General features: G+C 40.4%; 1 protein-coding gene across 1 annotated transcript in view; it reads left to right on the top strand.

The window, feature by feature from the left end:
- The window catches only part of LOC132835019 (elongation of very long chain fatty acids protein 5-like), a 40,195-nt gene that overhangs the window by 13,791 nt on the left and 4,225 nt on the right, over nt 1-22,179 (top strand). Inside the window, exon 2 of the mRNA XM_060854262.1 lies at nt 11,231-11,401. Coding sequence (XP_060710245.1) covers nt 11,240-11,401 — 162 coding nt within the window. The 5' untranslated portion in view covers nt 11,231-11,239. The remainder of the gene's footprint in view (nt 1-11,230; nt 11,402-22,179) is intronic.

Here is a 22,179-nt window from a genome sequence, read left to right on the forward strand (position 1 = left end):
CAGGCCCTTCGGCCCAACAAGTCCACACCGACCCGCCGAAGCGCAACCCACCCATACCCGTGCATTTACCCCTTACCTTACACTAAGGGCAATTTAGCATGGCCCATTCACCTGACCCGCACATCTTTGGACTGTGGGAGGAAACCGGAGCTCCCGGAGGAAACCCACGCAGACACGGGGAGAACGTGCAAACTCCACACAGTCTGTCACCTGAGTCGGGAATTGAATCCGGGTCTCAGGCGCTGTGAGGCAGCAGTGCTAGCCACTGTGCCACCGGGCCGCCCACACGTGTTTGGGTGGCACGGTGGCTCAGTGGTTAGCACTGCTGCCTCACAGCACCAGGGACCTGGACTCAATTCCACCCTGGGATGATTGTCTGTGTGGAGTTTGCACATTCTCCCCATGACTGCGTGGGCTTCCTCCAAGAACTCTGTTTTACTCCCACTGTCCAAAAATGTGTGGGGTAGATGGATTGGCCTAGGGAAATTCAGCATCACGTGCAGAGATGTGTAGGCTAAGTGGTTTAGCCATGGGAAATACAAGGAAAGGGTAGTGGGTTGGGTCTCGCTGGGATGCTGTTTGGCGGGTCAGTGTGGACTCCATGGGCTGAATGGCCTGTTTCTGCACTGTAGGGAATCTATGATAATTTGTTGGACAAGTGCTGTGATGGAAAATGTTGCATTCTAGGATGGTGGAGTGGTGCATGCAGCAAGATAAGATGCTGGATCTATACTAGCTAGTTTCCTATAACCCATTCCAGTACTTGTCAAGAGACTGCACTCCAACTGGAGGTTGGAATTTCATTGGCTGCTCCCACACAAGTTAACATTCCACTTGCTAAATTTCAAACACAGTGAGTAAATACTAATCTGATCTAAGAAAACAAGGATCTGCTGTTAGGGCTGCAGAGCACTGTTGTCAGATCAGTAATTTGTATTGTACTTAGATTTTCCTTGTGACCTTCAGCCATTACTTGTCTGACATTACTAAACACAGCTACAGAGAAAAAAAAATGCATAAAATTATTTCACGAAATGTTGCCACTCTTAGAATCATAGTCATACAGATGTGCAGCACTTAAACAGACCCTTCAGTCCAACTCATCCATGCCGACCAGATGTCCTAAATTAATCTAGTCCCATTTGCCAGCAATTGACTCATATCTTTCTATACCTTCCTATTCATATACCCATCCAGGTGCCTTTTTAATGTTGTAATTGTACCAGCCTCCACCACTTCCTCTGGCAGCTCATTCCAGACAAGCACCACCTTCTGCGTGAAAAAGTTGCCCTTAGGTCCCTTTGCCCCTCTCACCATAAACCTATGCCCTCTAGTTCTGGACACCCCCACCTCTGGGGGAAGAAAAACTTGTCTATTTATCCTGTTCATGCCTCTCATGATTTTATACACCACTATAAGGTCACCCCATAGCCTCTGATGTTCCAGGGGAAATAGCCCAAGTCTATTTAGCCTCTCCCTCTAGCTCAAACCCTCCAACCCTGGCAACGTCCTTGTCAATCATCTCTGAATCCTTTCAAGTTTCACAACATCCTTTGTATAGGAGGGAGACCAGAATCTTGAATCAAATTTCCAATAAAATGATGAAGCTGAGAGGTGAATATATTCTTTTACCCTTTTGATCAAAGCATGCTGTCTATCAGCAAACAAAGAAAAATATTTACAGATTGGCTTAAGCTAGATCACTCAGTTGACTTATCAGAGTCAGGAGATACTCAATCAGGCCACTCTATTGTATCTACAAACTTGAGAAAGATCTACCACATTAAAAACTCAGAATTTGGACACTTTAAAGTGTTGGAAATATATTGTTTAGGAAAAGGACATTTTTCACTTGATCACAACAAAAGGAAAATGTTACAGTAACTGACGTAGAGAATTTTTAATGTACAGTTGGTTCTGCTATCATGCATGTTTCTTCAATGCAAATTGTCTATAACCCGATTGAAGAATTTAGACCATTATTTATAGAATGCAAACATTGCTGACATGTATTGGCTATAATGCGATTCCAATCCCATTGCTTTAAATGGTACTGCTATTGGGTGATTTTCTTGTAACGTGGGATCACATGGGAATGGAACTATCACGTTATATCAGAGCAGTCTGTATCCAACTGTTCAACGTAACTCAATGACTTGTCATTAATGGGATAGTAGAGTGTTGCTACCATGGGTCTGACATCTCTTAAGTGCGTGGGTCTTGAACTTTATTCTGTGATGAGGCTTATGATCTAGTTGCAGAAACTTTCTGACTCTGGGGCACATTGAAATTACAAAGGGTGGTCTGCTTTCATTTAGTACACCAAATCTGACCATTTTCTTTAACTGCTTTTTAAATGCTGCAGTAATTCAGTACTCCTCTGTTCCACACACCCTCTACCTGATTTTTTTTCCCCCCAACTTAGACCCTTTTAACCTGTTTAAATTGTGGAGTTCATCACCTGCTGACCGGCTATGGTCCAGTCAGAGTTTGAAGATGCTTTTGCCCTGTCGAAAGAGCTCAGAATTCTTGCCTAGACTTCCAAACTTCTGTCCTAACATCAGTTTGCTTTATATCTTTTAGCAGTGCATAATTTTAGGCTTGAATTTCTGATTGAAGAGAAGTCTGCATTTTTTGTTGAGGGAACATCTATACACTAAAGGGGACTCTTGTCCTAAATTCTCCCCTTCCCTCTGCTCTGAAGCTGGTTGACAACAGGCTCCCACTCCTCAAAACACTAGAATGCTAGTTCCTCCCCCTCACTCCTGTCAGAAGGTGTGAAATCCAACCCAAATGATAGCAGGAGCCGTCAGATACTATCTCAACCAGATTGGGATCTTCTGCCTCATATCATTTACCCAGGAGACTGAATCCTGGATGCCCCCAACTTCCACTGATATTGGACTTGATGTTTCTAGGTGAGTTAAGATCCCACCTCTGCTGTTAGACTTGAGGACGCTTCACCCTCATACTCAAGGTCACTGCCAGGGCAGGCCTTCTCTTCCCCAGTACCAGCAAAATGTCAGATTCTCTCCTACTATCTGCCTCCTAACCTACGCCTGGCCAGAACTGCATGAAATTCTAACATACCAAATGCCTCTCATGGTAGTCCAAGCCAGGATGACCTTTCCTTGGACTCCCCTTTGTTTGCTAACAGACCCTAGTAACCCCTACTAGAGCTTTCAGAGCCCAGGATAGCAGACTTGTTCCCATGCAGCTACAGCCAAAGGCACATTCATTAGTGGATTGCGCCTTTGCTGATAACCCCATGACCTCTGCTATTCCACATCAGGATTTTGTTCATTCTTTAGCAGCTGTTGTAAACAGTCTGACCTCTGGTACATTCTGATCAAAAGAAGGTGAGATGTTAACCTATTTCTTTACCCATGATTTATGTGGACTGGTGTCTTTTGCTGGCACCTTATTATGGGCCTCATCCAAAGTAGCATGACCTATGACTATAATTAACATGGCGAGCCTCTGAGAAAATCTTTAAAAAGCCATTATAATGTCCTAGTCCAGTGAGCTTAATTATCTTTCAATAATTCTTCCATCTGTGTAAGTGTAAAAATGGAATTAAATAACACAGCTCCTCTGTGTATTTTACTGGTATTCTATGTAGTTAGCCATCCGTGTATTATTTTCCTTTAGAAATGCATTGATAATTATTTGTCTTATCTCTGCAGCACAACCACATGTTGCTATCGGGTTTTTAGAGCTGATGCTGGAATGAACACCTGGCACCTTTTTTTTTAAACTTGAAAATGTTTGACAGAATTTGCGAACAAGAGGGAGAGTTGAATCTTTCCAGCTCCCTGCTGCCTTAAGCAATGGCAAGATCAGAAAGAAAAACATTGTCAGTACCAAGGAAAAGAAAACAGCTTTTCCACCCATTGGTTTAATGTCGAGCTGAAACTCTTGATAGCGTACGGCAAGTATACAAATCATAGAATTCCCTACAGTGTGGAAGCAGGCCGTTCGGCCCATCAAGTCCACATCATCCCTCCCACCCAGATCCAACCTCTTACCCTCTCCCTGCATTTTCCATGGCCTATTCACCTAGTTGCATATTCCCTGTCACTATGGGCAATTTAGCCTGGTCAATCCACCTAACCCTGCACAGCTTTGGACTGTGGGAGGAAACCAGAGCAGCTGGAGGAAACCCACGCAGACGCGAGGAGAATGTGCAAGCTCCAACACAGACAGTGGCCTGAAGGTGGAATGGAACCCAAGTCACTGAGGCAGCAGTGGTAACCAGTGAGACACCAAGCTGCCCCAATTTGTATTCATCAGCATCTTGTTATTACTTACCATGTGGGGGAAACGTGAGATTATGCACTTTGGCAGAATGAATAAAGGAGTGTGAATTTTATTTAAATACAGAAAGAGGAATCGCAAAATGTTCAGTGCAAACTAGAAAAGAAAAGTGGAGTATTGGCCTTTGTTTCAAAACAAATGGTGTATAAAAGGTGAGAGGCTTTGCTAAAACTAAAGAAGGCAGTATTCTGACCACATCTGGAATACTGTGAACAGTTTCATCATCTTATCTTAAGAAAGATATCCTGGCATTGGAGCAGTCCAGAGAAGGTTCACGAGGCTGAAATCAGGAATGGAGGGTCACCCTTATAAGGAGAGATTTAATAGGTTAGACCTATACTCATTGGAATATTAAAAAATGAGAAGCAACCTTGTTGAAACATAAAAGCTTTTTAGGGGATTTGGTGGTTAGATGCTGAAAGGTTGTTTCCCCTTGTGGGAGAGTCTAGAACTTGAGGGCATATTCTCAGAATAATGGTTTGCAGAGGTAAAGAGAAATTTCTTCTGAGGATTGTGAATCTGTAGAATTTGTTACCACAGAGGAACTGTCAAGGCTGGGTCATTAAGTATGTTTGAGCCAAGAGTAGCATTTTTAATCAATAAGGGGATCAGGAGTTAGGGAAAAAAAGCAAGGAAGGAGAATTGAAGATTATCAGGTTGGCTATGATCTCATTGAATGACGGAGCAGACTTTATGGGCTGAATGGCCTGCTTCTGCTCTTTTGCCTTATGCTCTTCCCATGCCTTATTTGTATGTAGTTTCTTTTCAGGCATTGGAGAGTTCCTAGATGACAACAATTCCTGACATCTTAGTCTAACGCTCGGGGTCTCCAGCTTGCTGCTTGCTTCTTTGGTCCCCAGCATCTCATGGGCAGTGACCACTTGCATTCTTCGTCCCCAAGGATGTCATCAGAAAGGCACCAGCCTTGCCACTTCATTGTGACACATCTCTAACACACGTCTGTTGCAGTTCAGGAGAAAGTGAGGACTGCAGATGCTGCAATGTAATTCAGTTCCTTCAGTACAGCAGGTTGGAGCTCACTGAAGTTTCATTGTGAAGCTGCTGACAGGCCATTCTGTGCAGAAGCAGGTCCCCATCTCGTGTTTCGGGCCAGGAGCTGTCTCACGACTCTGATCTTGATCTCATTTCACTCACTCACTTTGCAGTTACTTGGATTCTCACAGCATTTCTTGCCTTTTTTTTTAAGCATTACCATTCGGAGCTTACATCCTCACAGTACTTCTCATATTGCCTTGCTGTTTAGTGCTAGCTTGTCACGGGTAGCCACCAGTGATCAGTCAAAGCAGTGGATGTATTACTGTATAACACTGTGCCACGTCAATGTTGTAACTACACCATGTGCCAGCACTTTTCAAACACACTGAATGTACTTCAGTCAAATGACTGTGTCTGAAAGTCCATGGGGAGTAGTTTTCTGTTGCTCAGACCTTATCCTTCAGAGTAATCGGAGGTAGACTGGGCTCTTTCAGGATCAAAACCTTGAGGTCTGTTCATGGGTTTATGTGATGTACAGTGACAAATAATTTAATCAGGGTATCCAGTATCCCACAGGATGGCTTTGATATTCCCTATTTCAGGTTTAAGCTTGCTCGGTTTCTATGTACATGTTGATAAGACCAACCTTACTACCTGTGCAATTCTGGTCTCTGGCCCGGGAGACCTGGGTTCAAGTTTCACCTGCTCCAGAGGTGTGTCAACATCCAAACTGTACGCGGCATGTGAAACTGTAGGAATCCCCTTGTGGATACTGACCTGCAAAAGTAGGTTTGTGGTAGACAATAGAAAATCCCATGGCCAATTTTCAGCTGAGGCATTGGGAAAGGCAGTGCATTTGACCGTTACACTCTCAAGGTGAACTTGAGCACAGGATAACAACATAGGAACTGGGTGCCCAGAAAGCTATTCAACCCTTCAAACTGCCCCACCAAACAACAAGATCCTGACTGATCTGCCCTAGGGGTTGGTACTGGGTCCAATTTTATTTGGCATTAATATAAATGATTTGGATGAGAATATAGTAGGTTTGTGAATGACACCAAAATTGGTGGTATAGTGGATAATGAAGAAAGTGATCAAGATCTCTTTGTAATCTTAGAAAAATCAGGTCAATGGGCTAAGAAGTGGCAGATGGAGTTTATTTTGGATAAATGTGAGGTATTGCATTTTGTTAATGTGAACAAGGGCAATTAATGGTAGGCCCTGGGTAGTGTTGTCAAACAGAGAGACCTAGGAGTTCCGGTACATAATTCTTTGAAATTTGCATCAGGTAGACTACAGAGGGTTCAGAAAAGATTTATCAAGATGTTACTGGGAATGGAGGGTTTGAGGGAGAGGCTGGAAGGACTGCTACTTTTTTCACTGGAGTGAGGTGGGTGTAGGAGGTGAGCAGTCAGGTTTTGAGGAATGACCTTATCAAGGTTTACAAAATCGCAAGGGGCATAGACAAGGTGAATAGTAAGGGTTCTTTCTCTAGAGTGGGGAAGTTCAAAAGTAGGGGTATATTTTAAAGGTGAGAGGAGAAAGATTTTAAAGCGACCTGAGAGACAACTCTATTATACATAGGGTTGTTTGTGCATGGAATGAACTGCCAGAGGAAGTGATGGTTGCAGGTGCTGTTACAACATTTAAAAGATATTTGGATAAGTACATAAATAGGAAAGGTTTGGAGGGATATGGGCCAATGCAGGGAAGTGGGATTCGCTTGATTTTGGTTCATGGTTGGCCTGGACCAGTTAGACTGAAGGGTCTGTTTCCATGCTAAATGGTTCAATGACTCAGTGTTTCAAAGCCAGTTCAGCAGAGCTGTCAACTTCCCGATATTTCAAAAATCTGTCTACCTCCTCTTTAAACACATTCATTGAGCTAATCTTCATAATTCTCTAGGGTGGAGAATTCCTGGTATTGGAAGAAGGCATTCCTTTGCATTTTGGTGTTAAATGGGAACTACAGAATAAGGAGGCAATGTCACATTGTTCAACATGCCCCCACTAGTGAAATAGATGGATGGAGCCCATAACGACATTCTGCGTACTCTGGACTTATTTCACATTTCCAGCATTTTCAGTAATTTGCTTTCAGTGTATTTCACGAGCCTATGTAGCTGGCAATCATATTGCGATTTTCTTGTTACCATATCCTAGATAATGAATTCTAGTATTTCCCTTCTACAGTGACATCAGGCTGACTGGTGTGTGGTTTCTTATTTTCTCTGTCCCTGCTTTCTTGAATAGTGGAATTGTATTTGTTAGCTTCCAATTAACAGGGACTGTTCTAGAATGTAGAGAATTGTGGAAGATCTGAATCAGTGGATCAGGTATGAGACATTTCTGTCAAATGATTGTGCATCCGAAATTGACATTTTGGAATTCTGTCATTTTGAATTTTCATTCCAACTTTCAGGAACCTTTTAAATATAAAATCAGTCTGTTAGTTCATTGATACTTTCTGAAATCAATATGTTTCTTGGGCAGTTTTGAGGTTTGCTGAGTCCGGCTGAGAAAAATTGTGACATTTTCTGGATACCGAGATTAGTGGTTTTTGTCAGCCTGGCTGACTGGAAATCTGCGCAACTGCCTGTGTTTCTATTTCCTGCAGCATCTTCCCTCCCGTTCTCTCACTAACCCTGACTGATTCCCCCACTCCCCACTGCATTTCCCCCCCCCCCCCCCCCCTGTCTGCCCTCGCTCTGCCTACTCACCCTCTTTCAGGCCATGTCACCACCTGGAACAAAGTAACGGCCATGAAATCCATTTTCATAGCTACATCTTTCCCATTCCAGGAGGAAAACAACCCATAATAAGGCAGAAAGAATCAAGGCAGATAGATAGAATCAAGACAGAAGCCCAACATGGCTTCTCACCCATTATGAGGAGAGGATCCTGACTCCGAATACCCTGAGTGTCTGACTGGCCATGCTCCACCCTCTGGACCAGTATCTGATAATCTCTTTGGCCTACTGTGCTGGGTCGTCATGACTGAAGGCTGTTTCTTCCTGTACTGGTGACAACTGTGACAAGCTTTCTGGCTTCATGTTTGAGCTAAATAGCAAGGCAGACAGCAGAATTGTGAGCCTGGTGCCTCTGACCGAAGGGCCTGGTGCAGAAAGGCAAGGCAGAAAGAAGTGCGAGAGTAACCAGGTATGCTCAAGCTAAGTTAGTGATTATGACATGGAGCGAAGGGCATGGGGATGCAGCCTGGTCCACTCCATGAGCTAGGTGTGTCCGCCTGACCACACAGTGTCCTTGCTGCAGCATTGCATTGGGAGTTGACAGTGTAGCAGTGAAATGGATAAGCTCCTGTAAGTGGATTGGAGATGAGCCATAAGGGTTCTTAGAGGTTGCCACACTTCACATGCCAGTGTTTGTGGATGTGGGGTATGTGTGATCAGTACCCATGGACCATTCCCTGAGATGTTGGTGCTTGGTTTCCAATATGCAGCTCCTTTGGAGTGAACTGACATCACCAGGTTATCCCTCTACTTTCCATGTGAAGAATTCTCAGCCGCTTGCTTTTTCCTCTAGTACGATAGAATACTGCATATTAATGAGACAAGATCTTCAGGTTTATCAAACAATGATCTCCGTTAGCTGGCAAAGTCAGAATCTCGCCTTTCTACCCAGAGCTTGACTAAACAATGCAGCAAGTTACTCTCAATGTTGAGATAGGCCTTGATGGACATATCCCACATTTTCCCCCACAGCCCATGTCATTCATTCCTTATAATTTTATGTCTGCTGTCTGTCCGAGGATCAGCTGCTGCACCTTCTGCACTGGCAGCTGAGACTTGGGAAAATAAATGTGCAATTGGGCACCAAGATACACAAAGACAAATAACTGGGTTAAATCAAGAGGTGAGACCAGGAATCAATGGGGCTGTTGTAGCAGTTGTAACAAGGTCAGAATAGAATAGAATATGCGTTCCTTGATTGGGGTGGTTAATCTGGTCCAGTCAGGGAGCCCTGGCTAACAGATAAGAAAAAGGTGTGTCAAACATCCTGCTCACTCCAACAGCTGGCTCTAAGGAAGCAGGATCAGTGTTGAGGACTGTTCATGTGTAAATAAAGGCTGACTTAGTGACAGGATACAGGTCTCTGTGGAGCTATTTCAGTTGCTAAGTACTGTTAAAGAGAGAAAAGAAAGCCAAGTACAGACATTGGAAACAAAGGTTAGTTCACTGCTTCCTCCAAAGGAGTTGCATGTTGGAAACCAGGCACCAACATCTCAGGGCATGGTCCATGGGTCCTGGCCACACATACCACACATCAACAAACACTGGTATCTGAAATGTGGTAGCCTCAAAGAACCCTCATGGCTCATCGCCAATCCATTTACAAGAGGTTATGCACTTCACTGCTGCACTGATAACTCTGTGAAATGATAGAATCCCTACACTGTGAAAACAAGTCATTTTGCCCAACATGTCTGCGCTGACCCTCCGAAGAGTAACCCACTCAGACTCATTCCCCTACCCTATTACTCTGCATTTATCCCTGACCGATGCACCTAACCTACACCTCCCTGAATAGTATGGGCAACTTAGCATAGCCAATCCACCTAACCGGCATATCTTTGGATGGTGGGAGGAAACCCATGCAGACACAGGGAGAATGTGCAAACTGCACATAGATAATCGCCCAAGGCTGGAATCAGACCTGGGTCCTTGGTGCTGTGAGGCAGCAGTGCTAAACACTGAGCCACCATACTGCCCATACTCTCATGACAATGCTGCAGCAAGGACACTGTGTGGTCAGGGGGACGCACCCAGCTCATGAACTGTACCAGGCTGCATCACCAGGCTCTTTGCTCCCTGTATTATCACTCACTCAGTTTGAACACAGCAGGTTGCTCCAGCACCTCTGCCTTGCCTTTCTTCACTTTGCCCCTCAGCTGGAGAGATCAGGCTCACAGTATTGCTGTCCGCCTTGTCCCAGCATAAAACGGAAGGAGAAATTGAAGAAATTAATTAGAAGAGGAGGGAAATGTCAAAGGGATGCTGGTAACCCTGAGGGAAGCTTGAAGAAAGACAGAGAAGGAGCAGGATACCCCACTCATGGTCCCACTGAAGCCATGGTGACATCAAACAAATGATCACATAGTTATGGATGCATTTTCAAGGTTATGTCTGGTGTTAAATATTAATTCAGTGTTCATAATTCCTGATATACTGATGATTAAATGCTGAAATCTTGAAATGCTAAGGTCAGCATTTGTTGATTTAACGCAAATGAATTTATTTGCATTCTTGATACGGAAGGTAAATAAAGTGGAAACAAATATTTCTATACTTGAAGTGTCTTTATGCATTCATTGCACATTATTAACAGCACCATAATTCAATGAATCTTTGTTGAAATATAATTTGGACCTTTTTATCTTTAGCGACTAATTTTCAGATCTTGTCTTGCTCTTGGATATATACACACACACACACACACTATCTCTTACAAGCAAGTTTTTTTAAAAATCCTAGGATGTAGCCTATGTGGTTCAGGACATTTTTCTTCTTTTGGTCACATTAGTTTCTGTGCTAATACTGATTTCTGTAAGTTCCTCATTCTCACTCAACCTTCCTTTTGTTCCCTATTTTCAATTCCTCACTTTGGAATTTTTTTTTACACCTTCTACTGCATTCCCCATAAACCATGGCTACATTTTGCAAATGTTTTCTTGACTGCAAAGTACTTTGGGCTAATAAGTCTGAGAGAGGCACTGCTTGAGTGCAAGTCCTGATTGGGTCAGAGATGAGTTTGATTTTGTAAATAGTGAGTTCTCAAGAATGATAGTTTAAAAATGAGCTGATGGCCTTTTTGAGTATTGAAATTATTTTCCCATAAAGTGTACATCAAAGCAGCTTCTATATAATGCCTAACTCTGTGTACACATTGCTTTTCAGCAACCAGCCATGGAAAACTTACAGTCTGTTAATCCGGATCTGACCACCGGAGGGAGCTTTTATACCCGTGTTCTGAATTTGAAGTCAATCCCAGTGGCTTGTCTCTACATTGCAATGATCATCTTCTCCACCTACTGGCAGAAGTACACAAAGCCTCTGGAGTTGCAGAAGGTGAGGACATTGCTTCCTTGTGATTGCAGTTGCAAGTACACTCATCCAGCAGCCATCAGGGTGGGAAGCAAGTTACTGTAAATTAACTTGGTTAGGATATGTCATATTTTGTTGTCTGGAATTCTCAGTAAAATAAAGAAACTCTTGATAGGTAATAATGCAATGATAAAAGTAAAGTTATTTCACAATCAAAGTGAGAATTCAGTAAATCGATAACGCTTTCCTCAAACACAATTGATATACAACTTTTGTTTCTGAGTCTGGAGGCCTGCTTTGCCTTTGAGATAATCTGTCTCTAGTCCTTTGAGACCGTCAAAACACCAGATCGTTGAACTGAAACATTAACTACTATTTTTTTCCTCTTCACGGTATCAGTTTGACCTGCTGGGTATTCCCAGTGTTTGCTGTTTTTAACATCAAATTGTTTGAATCTGTTGAGTTAATCTGATGTGTCAATGAACAGTCTCATTTGCTTCACTCACAATAATTGACAAAAGCATGAATGTAACCACAATTTTGCATGCATTGATTTACAGTGATATTTCTGACAAGTGCTAATTATGTAACAACACTGACCATTTTCATTAATTAATTTAATGAGTCCCTTACATAACAGGTTGTTTAGAAACCAAGTGGTCAGTAAGTGTGCTGCTGGAATATAATGTAACTGGGAATGTGCATGAAACAATTAAAAAAACTTTAAATATGAATGTTTGGACTTCGTTTACATTTGGATGATGTCCAGCAACAAAGCCACTAGGTTAATGTATCCCCAAAGCTGTAATTATATATTCTTACCTAATTCCTGAGGAACATGCCTGTGCACAGATCACAGTTAATAATCTAAGTTAATAGATGGGGCACTCATCTCCATTCTATCATTAAAAATTCAAAGACAGCTGCCTGAGGCTTTTCTTAAAATATTGGCTGCAGATCTCTCCTAATAAGTCAGTTGGTGAGTGCTTGGGGCATTGTAAAATTGAGCCACGCAAATCAGAAAGGGTGCAGTGTAGAGCCTCCATTTGTGCTGATTCTCTCTCAGCCGGTGGAGTGACTGGCTCTGGTTCTGGCTAACTGGCTGGAGGCAAAAGGGTTACCACTGCAGATTACTGTGCAAAAATGTCCTCCTGGAAAGTGTGTATGTGTGTGGTGCTGTGAGTCATGTTGGAGGCAGTGGAAGATTGGATCAATTCAGCACGCAATGCAAGCCCCCCCCTCACCTTTGAAAATGGATGACCAGCCTATGAATGCTTATTAATGAAGGTATAAATGACGTATTGGATAGGGGTACCAACTGCAAATGTAAAGTATCCTCTGCAACAGAGGGGAGTAATGTGCTATAAATATGTGCTATTTCCCCCTGATCATTTGCCTATTTGCTACTGTGCTATTTTCTAGTCTGTCAAAACAATCATAGCATCCCTACAGTGTGGAAGCAGGCCCTTCAGCCCATAAGATCCGTATTGACACTCCGAAGAACATCCCACCCAAGCCCATCCTATCCCTGTAACCTTACATTTCCCATGGCTAACCTACCTAGTCTTCATATCACTGAAAACTATGAGCAATTTAGCATAGCCAATCCACCTAACCTGCACATTTTTGGACTGTGGGAGGAAACTAGAGCACCCAGAGGAAACCCATGAAATCACGGGGAGAATGTGCAAAGTCCACAGAGACAGTCACTCAAATGTTGAATCGAACCTGGTGCTGTGAGGCAACAGTGCTAACCACTGAGCCACCGTGTCATCCTGTGAGTTAATGGTTCCCACCCATGATTTGCAAGGCCAATAAAAATGAACTTTAGCTTTTAATTAGTTATTGATTCTTAAATTTAATTTTGTTCATTTAACAAAACTGGGTGGAGGACTCCAAAGCTAGAGGACATAGGTTTAAAGGTATGGGGGGAAAGATTTAAAATGGACCTAAAGGGCAACTTTATCATGCAGAGGGTAGTGCGTGTATGCAATGAGCTGCCAGAGGAAGTGGAGGAGGCTGGTACAATTGCAATACTTAAAAAGGCATCTGGATGGGTATATGAATAGAAAGGGTTTCGAGGGATATGGGCCAAATGCTGGCAAATGGGACGAGATTATTTTTTACTATTTGGTTGGCTTAGATGGTTTGGACCAGGGTCTGTTTCCATGCTATCCATTTCTATGACTCTGAAATGCATGGTTCTGTGTGAAATTTTAAGGTAATTGGTTTCATGCCCTAAACTTTTGCACCCCTCATTGACAGAGTCAGTCCTACCCATGGTGGTTGATGGTTGCTGCGCCTGATTTGGTTGTATGTGGCTGATATGGCCACACAGGTACATTCTTTAGTTGCTACTTCTCTGCCTTTAAAATGCCAGTGTCTAACAAAGGCAAATGCATTTTGTGTATCAGCCGTAACTACAATCTAAAATTGCTTTTGTCTCACATTTAATTTAATAGTTAACAGGTTCAATTGGCAGTATCTTTAAGTAGGAGATATGCAGCATTTCGGGTGTCAACCATAGCTTAGCACATTTATCCCTGTATCAGAAGGTTGTGACCAAGTTCCACTTGACGATTGAGCACAGGTATCTAGGCTAACATTCCACTGCAATACTGAAGGAGTGCTGCATTATCAGAGATGCCATCAATTCAGATAAGATGCTAAACCAAGATCATTTCTTATCTCTCAAATTGGCATAAAAGAGACCATAACATTTTCAAGATGAGCAAGGGAGTTCTTCCTGTTATCCTCTGCAATATTTAGCCAACACGACTAATAAAAACAGATGAATTATCATATTGCAGTTTGTGGGAGCTTGTGTGCAGATTTCTGGCCATATTCTGACTTTATAATACTGATTACACTTCAATAGGATTTATTTGACTGTAAAGTGCCTTTGAATGTTCTAAGGTTATGAAAGGTACTGTAAAAGTACATTATTTTTCCTATCTTGCTTTCTACCTTTCTATTGAGGCTTTCTGTTCCTCTATCCTTTATTCTTCATGGACGGTGTTAAGTGTTTGCTTTCCATTTATATTCAGAATTAGTCATTCAGAGGTTGAGATTTTAAAAAAATATACTAATGCATTGTAAGACTTGTTACTGTGCCAATGATTACCTTTAAACTTGACCGGTTTCATATAAACCTAATTTAATGTGTATTAGATTTAGTATCAGTTGTAAGTTTTTGGTTTAAAAATGATTATTCACACTGTTATATTTGACAAAAAGCAGTTCTGAATCCTGTTGATATGTCTATTTGCTATTTTCCCACTTGGGTAATAAGGCACATGAATGATTCATGCCTAACATACATAATGCATAATTAAATCACAATTTGATGGAGTGGAATTTATTAATTGTGAAGACACATGTGTTTCTGTAATACACTAATTCATTTCTAAGTTTTTATTGCCACATTGCTCATTCGGCTGTAATCAGCTGCTGTGTTGAGTTCCTAAGTAACAGTTGCACATTGTTGCAACAAATTATCCACAAAAACATGCTAAATACAGGCAGGGTGTGTTAATATACAGATTGGTGCAATATGTTTATTTTCCAAGAAAAGTTATCATGTTAATTACAGTAACAGTGGCAATTTAATCATTTGTCCTTGGCTGTCGAAACCAAGTTCTGATAGATTAATGAGGTTGATGGATTGCAGATTGTGCTGTGGAGTTCGTGTAGATTATAAATAAGGCCTTGTGCTAACAATGTGAGTGAAAATTGAAGCATTAATATCAATTAAAACCCCTTTTTTGTTTTTAACAAACTGACAAACGCAAAACTTTTTATCTAAATTTTCTCCTCTGAGCAAAGACTTGCAGTTGCTTTTGGTATAGGCAAGTTTTAGCCGAATGAGTTATATGTACTGTAAAGCAGCAATATGTTGTGAATGCCTGGTATCATTTCAGGCCAAGAAAGGCATGCAAAAAGGTTGCATTAGAATGGACCCAGAATGCTCCCAATGGCTTAATATGTAAATATAGCACCCAATATAGTGTGTACTATTATGAGTTCCAGATTAGTGCTGAATGAACTGGTATGACTAGTTAGGTAGTTTCCTCCAGTTGGCCCCCAAGTCCAAAATGAAGGTAAATAAAAATTAACCAAAGTTTATTTTTATGACTGACATCCAGATTTGGGTGCAAAGACCGATAATGAGGTTAAGACTGAGCAGGGCTCAATTTGAATGACCTACATGGTCACAATGCCTTTTGAGGCTTGCAGAGGTTCAGGGTGTGCCAAACAGGACATTGTACCAATTGCATTGTTTCCTGCAAAGTTCTACATACTCGGCAGCAAAAGCAAAATAAAAATGTGGGTTAAAATTACAACACAATATGTCCTAATCTACACCCGGTTGGACTGTAGCAGGTCTGCCTGTGCAAGTGTATGAAATATTTTAGCATTACTGTTAAAAGTACATTTTATGTAATATGTGCAATTGTATGTAATTATTCATCCTTCTAATCCCATGTTAACTAATCAAATGCATTTTAACCTGAAGAATCACAAAAACTGTATTTTAATTAATAAAAGGTAAAATCTAATCCCAAGCATTTGATCTGAAGAATACACAGATCCAGCAAAGTCCACTGGGATTTTTTTAGTAGGTGCATAATATTTGAAGTCCTGTCAAGTAACACTAGTCTACTTCCATGAAACAGACTGTCATATGACAGTGTTATTGATATCTTAGATTGACAGATAGCTATTATCAAAAGAATTGAGTACATCTCAAAACCTAATCATAACATTTTATTCGCTAAACTTATAATACAAATTGAAGCCTGAATTGAGTTAAGATTTTATTTAGAAGCAGCATATATGCTAAACTGTTAGTTGCTTTCTGCATTCGCAGACAGTTCACTTGCCTCTCTGATGTCCTTTCCTTTCCTGCCTCTCTCTGTTGCCCCATTTCTCTCTTTTTCCTTTCATATTTATATGGTTGTAGATGCCAAGTAATAAAGCAGTAAATCTGGTGTCATTTCCTAGTCACTGACGTTACATGTTTATGAATGGCTGGGAGATGATCGTAAACTACAGAGAAAGTGTAACATAGTCAGAGTGGTATAAACATTTGACACCGGCCATCTTGTCTAAATCTGTTTGATAAATTCAGCCTGGGTCTGAAATCCCTTTTTTCCTGAGGCTATTGATTTCAGCAGTGTACCAGAATATGATACATTATCTGAGTTAGTATTGGACGCAGTGTTACATAGTTATATTGCTAATGGCTCCCTTGCTTCCCATACACTTAAAAAATAGTTTAATTTTAGACTTTAGTAATGTTGTCGCAATGTGTTTCTTCTCTTTTCTTTCTAAACAATAGCCACGTTTGATTTATTCCTAATGCACTGTTTAGAATAATATCACCCATTTTATACAGAATTTGAGCTGAAGCTTGCCTTGTGTGCATTTGTTAATTTCACTATAATAAATGTTGTTCCAGAAAATTAGAATGTTGAATATTACATGTGTAAAAAAAAAAGTGAAGATTGAGAATAAAACACAAAAGGCTCAGTGTTTTCAGATTGTGTTTTGAATAATTTGAAATTCAAATACAGTAACATAGTGCCAAAGTACCATCAAGCATTAATGGAAGGATAACACTTCAAGGACTGCAGTAGCATATCTACACCAACAAAGAGATTTTTTTTTCTTTTTCCTATTCCATTGCTGTCCCAGCATCACAGTAGAGAGGTAGGCAGCAACCTGTTTGTAGACTCTGTCATTGTCACTCAATAACTGACTGCATATAAAATCTTCTGCTGATTCTTCTTTCAAAATCTTTCCCCCATCTCTCTAATGGCAAGTCATCAACTCAGATTGGAGACTCAGTGCCAGATAAAAGTGCAGGCACAAACTGATGGCACGATACTCTGTAGCTCAGCATGTCGGCATGGTAGAGCTGCAGTACACGGGGCCATATATAGTGTTTATTTATTTTGGAATTATTAACTGTAGTCCCTATTTGGCTAGCACTTAGGTACAAGCCAATTTTTCAACTGAGCGTTTTTGGTAATACCATAAACACAGAAACAAAGCTCAGGCACTCTGGGATTGTCAGCTAAATTCCCATATTGAATTACTGCTGTAAACTATCTGCAAGCTATTGTTTGTTCTGACATATTGATCTTCTGTGGTCCTCACTTGAGAAAGATAAAGTAGGAAGTCTCTTCTCTTGACCATCTCCTATTCTCTTTGGTACTATCTGTTCCATAGCTTCTCTTTTGCTCTGCCGTTCTCCTGCAATTTTCCTATTATGATGTTGTTGACTCTTTTGTTCGCTCATTTTCTTACTCTTCCTTGTATTTGCATATTGATCTCAAGGAGCCATGGGAAGAGTGGAGGCCATCTTCAGTTTGATGAGTAGAGGGAAGGGGGCAGTGGGGGAGTTGAGGTAACGATTGAGTTTTCTGACTGTTGAGTGAAAATTTGGAGCATGTTGGGTGGGATGGATTTTGGAGTTGGATGTTTTTGGATGAATCTGGTGCCCTGAGGATCTTATGGGATCAGAGCACAAACACAGATGCCTGGAGCAGTGAGCTGGGGGGTCCTGGCATCAAGTACTATGGGTTTTGCCAAGCAAGGGAAGCAGTTTGATGCAGAGATTTTTATGAATCATAGGATCCTGACAGTGTGGAAGCAGGTCATTCAGCCTGTCGTGTCCATACTGACCCTCTGAGGAGCATTTAACCCACACCCACCTCTACGTATACAAAGCAGAGCAGGAGATTGACAGATACTATTACACTGTGTGTGATCATCACGGAAATATTGAAGGAGCAAATTTAAGTGTAAATTCTGGAATAAAGGGAAGTATCTGTGGATGAAAGTTTTGGTTGACATGTAAATGTAGTGAAGTTGTTTTTTCACTTGGAAATTTTATGTCATGTCATTAATATTGATTGTTGATTAAACTGTTGACATTGACTTTGAGATTAATGATCCAGTTTTGTTTTCTTCTGAAATAAAAGCAGAAATTGCTGGAAAAACCAAGCAGCGCATATAGAGAGAAATTAGTGTTAACGTTTCGGGTCCAGTGATGTTCCATCGAACTTATGATAGCTAGGAAAACCACTTCTTCATCTGTCCAACTGTGTTTCTCTCTTTTTCTCTGAGCTCTATTTGCACCTATCATTTATTCTCCCCAACTCCCCACCCACTCTTCTGCACATGTATCAACGTTTTCCTAGCTATCATCAGCTCTGAGGAAGGTTAACTGGATTTGACATGTTAACTCTGATTTCTCTGCACAGATACTGCCAGACCTGCAGAGTATTTCCAGCAATTTCTGTTTTCTTTTCTGATGTCCAGCATCTGCATTCTTTTGGTTTTTTTGCTTTCTTCTAGCAGATGTGACACTTTCTCCAAGACTTAAAATGACAAATCAGGGCAAAATATGCAATTATACCAAGGGTATACAGTTTATTTTCAACACACAATTCGTACTTTCATTAATTCATTGTGGTATCAGCAGGTTATGGGTTATTAAGGATATTGGTATGTCAGTTGAAGGTATTTGACATGATGTAACTGTCTGATTATGCTTTGGAAACTTTTACATTAAATTAACATCAAAGATGCTGCATAAATGTGAAATATTGTTAGTAAAATATAGATGCAAGCTCTTAGATTAGAAGAAAGTATCTATTATTCAGAAAGGCTCAACAAATATTATAATTAATAATTTTCTTCAGTAAAATGTGTTGGAACACCTGACATAATTTGTATTTTTTTTAATTGAACACACTACTCTCGTCTGAGAGAAGGCTGCACTGAAGTGGAGCATAAAAAGGGTTTTCATGATTCTCAACATTTGCTCTCTGTGTAATTGTCATTCAGGACTGAATTTCACCCAATTTTGGGATTGGTATGAAACTGCGGTATACCATTCAGATCAGTATAAATTATTATCGGTAATACGGTGCTTGTTTCAATGAGGAAAGGTTTCAATTTTACATAATCTCCACCAATCAGTGTTTGTGAGGGTTGAACATGCTGTACCTTTATAAAAACAGCTCCTGGTGAAATATATATCTCCTGAACTTTACCACTTCAAAACTCAGATGGACTCTAATTCTGAACCAACTTGTACACTGCTAGAATTTCTGCCACTTGAACACATTATTTTTAATATTTCCTCAAACACCATCTTTTCTCCACCAAAATGCCATCTGTTTGGGTCTAAATTTCTATAAACTGGAGATATTAGTTCTCAATTCGTGCTTTACTTTTGCAACAAAGATCATCAGCCAATCTGCAGTTTCTCAATAAAATCAATTTAAGAAAATTGCTGATTGAAAGGACATTTCACACTACATTTATGAATGATGCTGCTATACTTTGGTCTAATCTAGTGATAGGTTAGCAGTAGTTGCTAAGTATTATGATTGGAATAATTTATAATGATTTTATGCTTGCAGTAGCAGGACTTAATATTCCTTTTTTAATTGAAAATACTTATTCAAAGTTCATAGTTTGAATTACTATTGGCTGTGGATGATTATTAAGTGAATATTGTTTCCTTTCAATCAGGTTTTATTGAGTTTTAGACTTAATGAGGCACAGCTATGTGGCTATTAGAATTGAAGAGGTGGTGATATTATATGACTCCATAAAATATATGTATACATTTATATTCTGTATACACACTGAGGTTTACTATTATAATAGAGAGGCTCTTTGTGTAGAAAATACCAGGCAATCTCTTCAGCTTTTATTTTGCAGCACTGCATCTACAGTCATGAATCCTATTTTAAAACAAAAATGGGTAATATATGTATTTGGAACTCAAAAGGCATCTAGTCACCAGGGGAGTCTTTTCTGCAATGAGCACAAATTGGACTCCTCCCAGACATATGTAGGCCACTTTTTCAGAAACGCAGGATTTGGACGGAATATCCTAACTCCCTTGCAGCCTCATAAAGGGAATGTGACAGAGAGGCAGCACCTTTTACCCAGGCAAATCCCAACTACTTTTAGTAAATACCTCAATCCTCAAACAACGCCAGACTGTCAATGCTAATTTTGCAGTGTTCTACTCTGACTTTATAAATTACATTCCTATAGTTTATTGAAACTGTTAAAAGCTACATGGGCATCCTGTGAATGTTATTCCCTTATTAATTCCTATGTCCACATTCAGAACAGAACTTGTCAAGCTGTAAGTATGCACTCCACCCAACAGGGATACATAAATGCTACCACTGGCAAGAGGGCATGATTTGAGTCTTTTAAGATTGCATAGGAAGTTTCCACCTTAAATATGTGCAAAGGAATTTCTACTAGCAACTTGCAAATAAGACTGGAATACAAGAGTTTAACAAGCAACTGAGTTAAGTCTGCATGACCTGGTCCAATTATCCCTGATTTCTAAATGCATTTCATTCTAAGGTACAGGTGGGTCTGCACAGTAAAGCCAGGGGTATCAGGAACAGGTTCTATCATTTGTGTATGCATCAAATAACTCGGAAGTCCAGTGATGTAGAATAAGAGAGAGAGCACCCAGGAAACCAGGAGGCTGGAGTTTCTCGGTGGGAACCATAGCCAATTTATCAACCATTTTAGGATTAATAATTAATATGAAACCATTAATAATTCAAAACACCAATTTCCAACATTAATTGTACCTTTTTAATTAAATACTTAGCTGTAATGGTGTCAATTTGAATATTTATCCCCACAAATTTTATGAACTCTTAATTTCAAAAGGCAAATATTACATTTTGGATTCTATGAGTTGAAAAATTATTGTGCACAATATTAGCATGTGAACACTTAATGTAGCATTGCTTTATCCAATTTAACAGCTTATTTCAAATAAGGATAGGTTAATGCCTCTGTTAAATAGTGCACAAACAAATGTCAGATGAATGTGTTAAGGGCTTATACACAATTTCTCAGCTGTGGTACTATGATTCCGAACAAAATATTGCTGGTTAAATGTAGTCTTACTATAATCTATACAACGTACTTTTATCATTTTGTAGCTACTGAGAATGATATCCCTGAAAAGTTGATCTGTATTTATGCAGTAAATTTTTGCTGTATCGGGCCAATGACATTAGAAGATATTTGGGCTATTGTATTTGAGATATCCGATTTCTATTGTTCTCCATTAACATTGACCTTCCCTCTGGGTCAATCATCTCACTTTGATGCAGTGCTGCTAACTCTTTCACTATAGGAAATGAGGGCAAAACAAATAAATGACCCTAGTTGTTATCAGAAATGGCAAGGGTGTGAGTTACAGATGTAATTACCTTGCTTACGGCACCTCTTGATTTTTAGCCACTCGTAGACAATCTGGGTCAAAAGCAGCATGGAATTACATACTTCTGAATCTAATCTTAACTCAAATCTCATAGTCATTTCGAGGCGTAGATTTTATTGAAATGGGCAGGGTTCACAGGCAATGGTAGTGCCATTCACTGTGATAAAGACTGCTTTCACTAACCAACATGCCCTTGATGACATTTGGTCATTGCAACTTTCCAACTGAGTGTCCTGGAAGTTTATTAATTTTGGATGCAAAGTTACTTCAAGTACAAGGAAGAGCTGCGTAAATCCTTTCTGTGCTCGCATCGTAGCTACAAGCTTTGATGTTTTAAAATGTCCGTTGCTGCTGTATATCTGCTGTTTTCTGGATGTTGCTTCTTGACAGCTGCTGCAATCCCCAGAGAGGCCTAATTTATTACCCTGATTCTCTTTTTCTCTGTAATGGATATGGTATTACAGGAGGTTGCATTTTTTGTTATTTGGAGGTCACTGTGACCTTGTCTGGTGGT

The sequence above is a fragment of the Hemiscyllium ocellatum genome, chromosome 43 (assembly GCF_020745735.1).
Source record: "Hemiscyllium ocellatum isolate sHemOce1 chromosome 43, sHemOce1.pat.X.cur, whole genome shotgun sequence".
NCBI lineage: Eukaryota > Metazoa > Chordata > Chondrichthyes > Orectolobiformes > Hemiscylliidae > Hemiscyllium > Hemiscyllium ocellatum.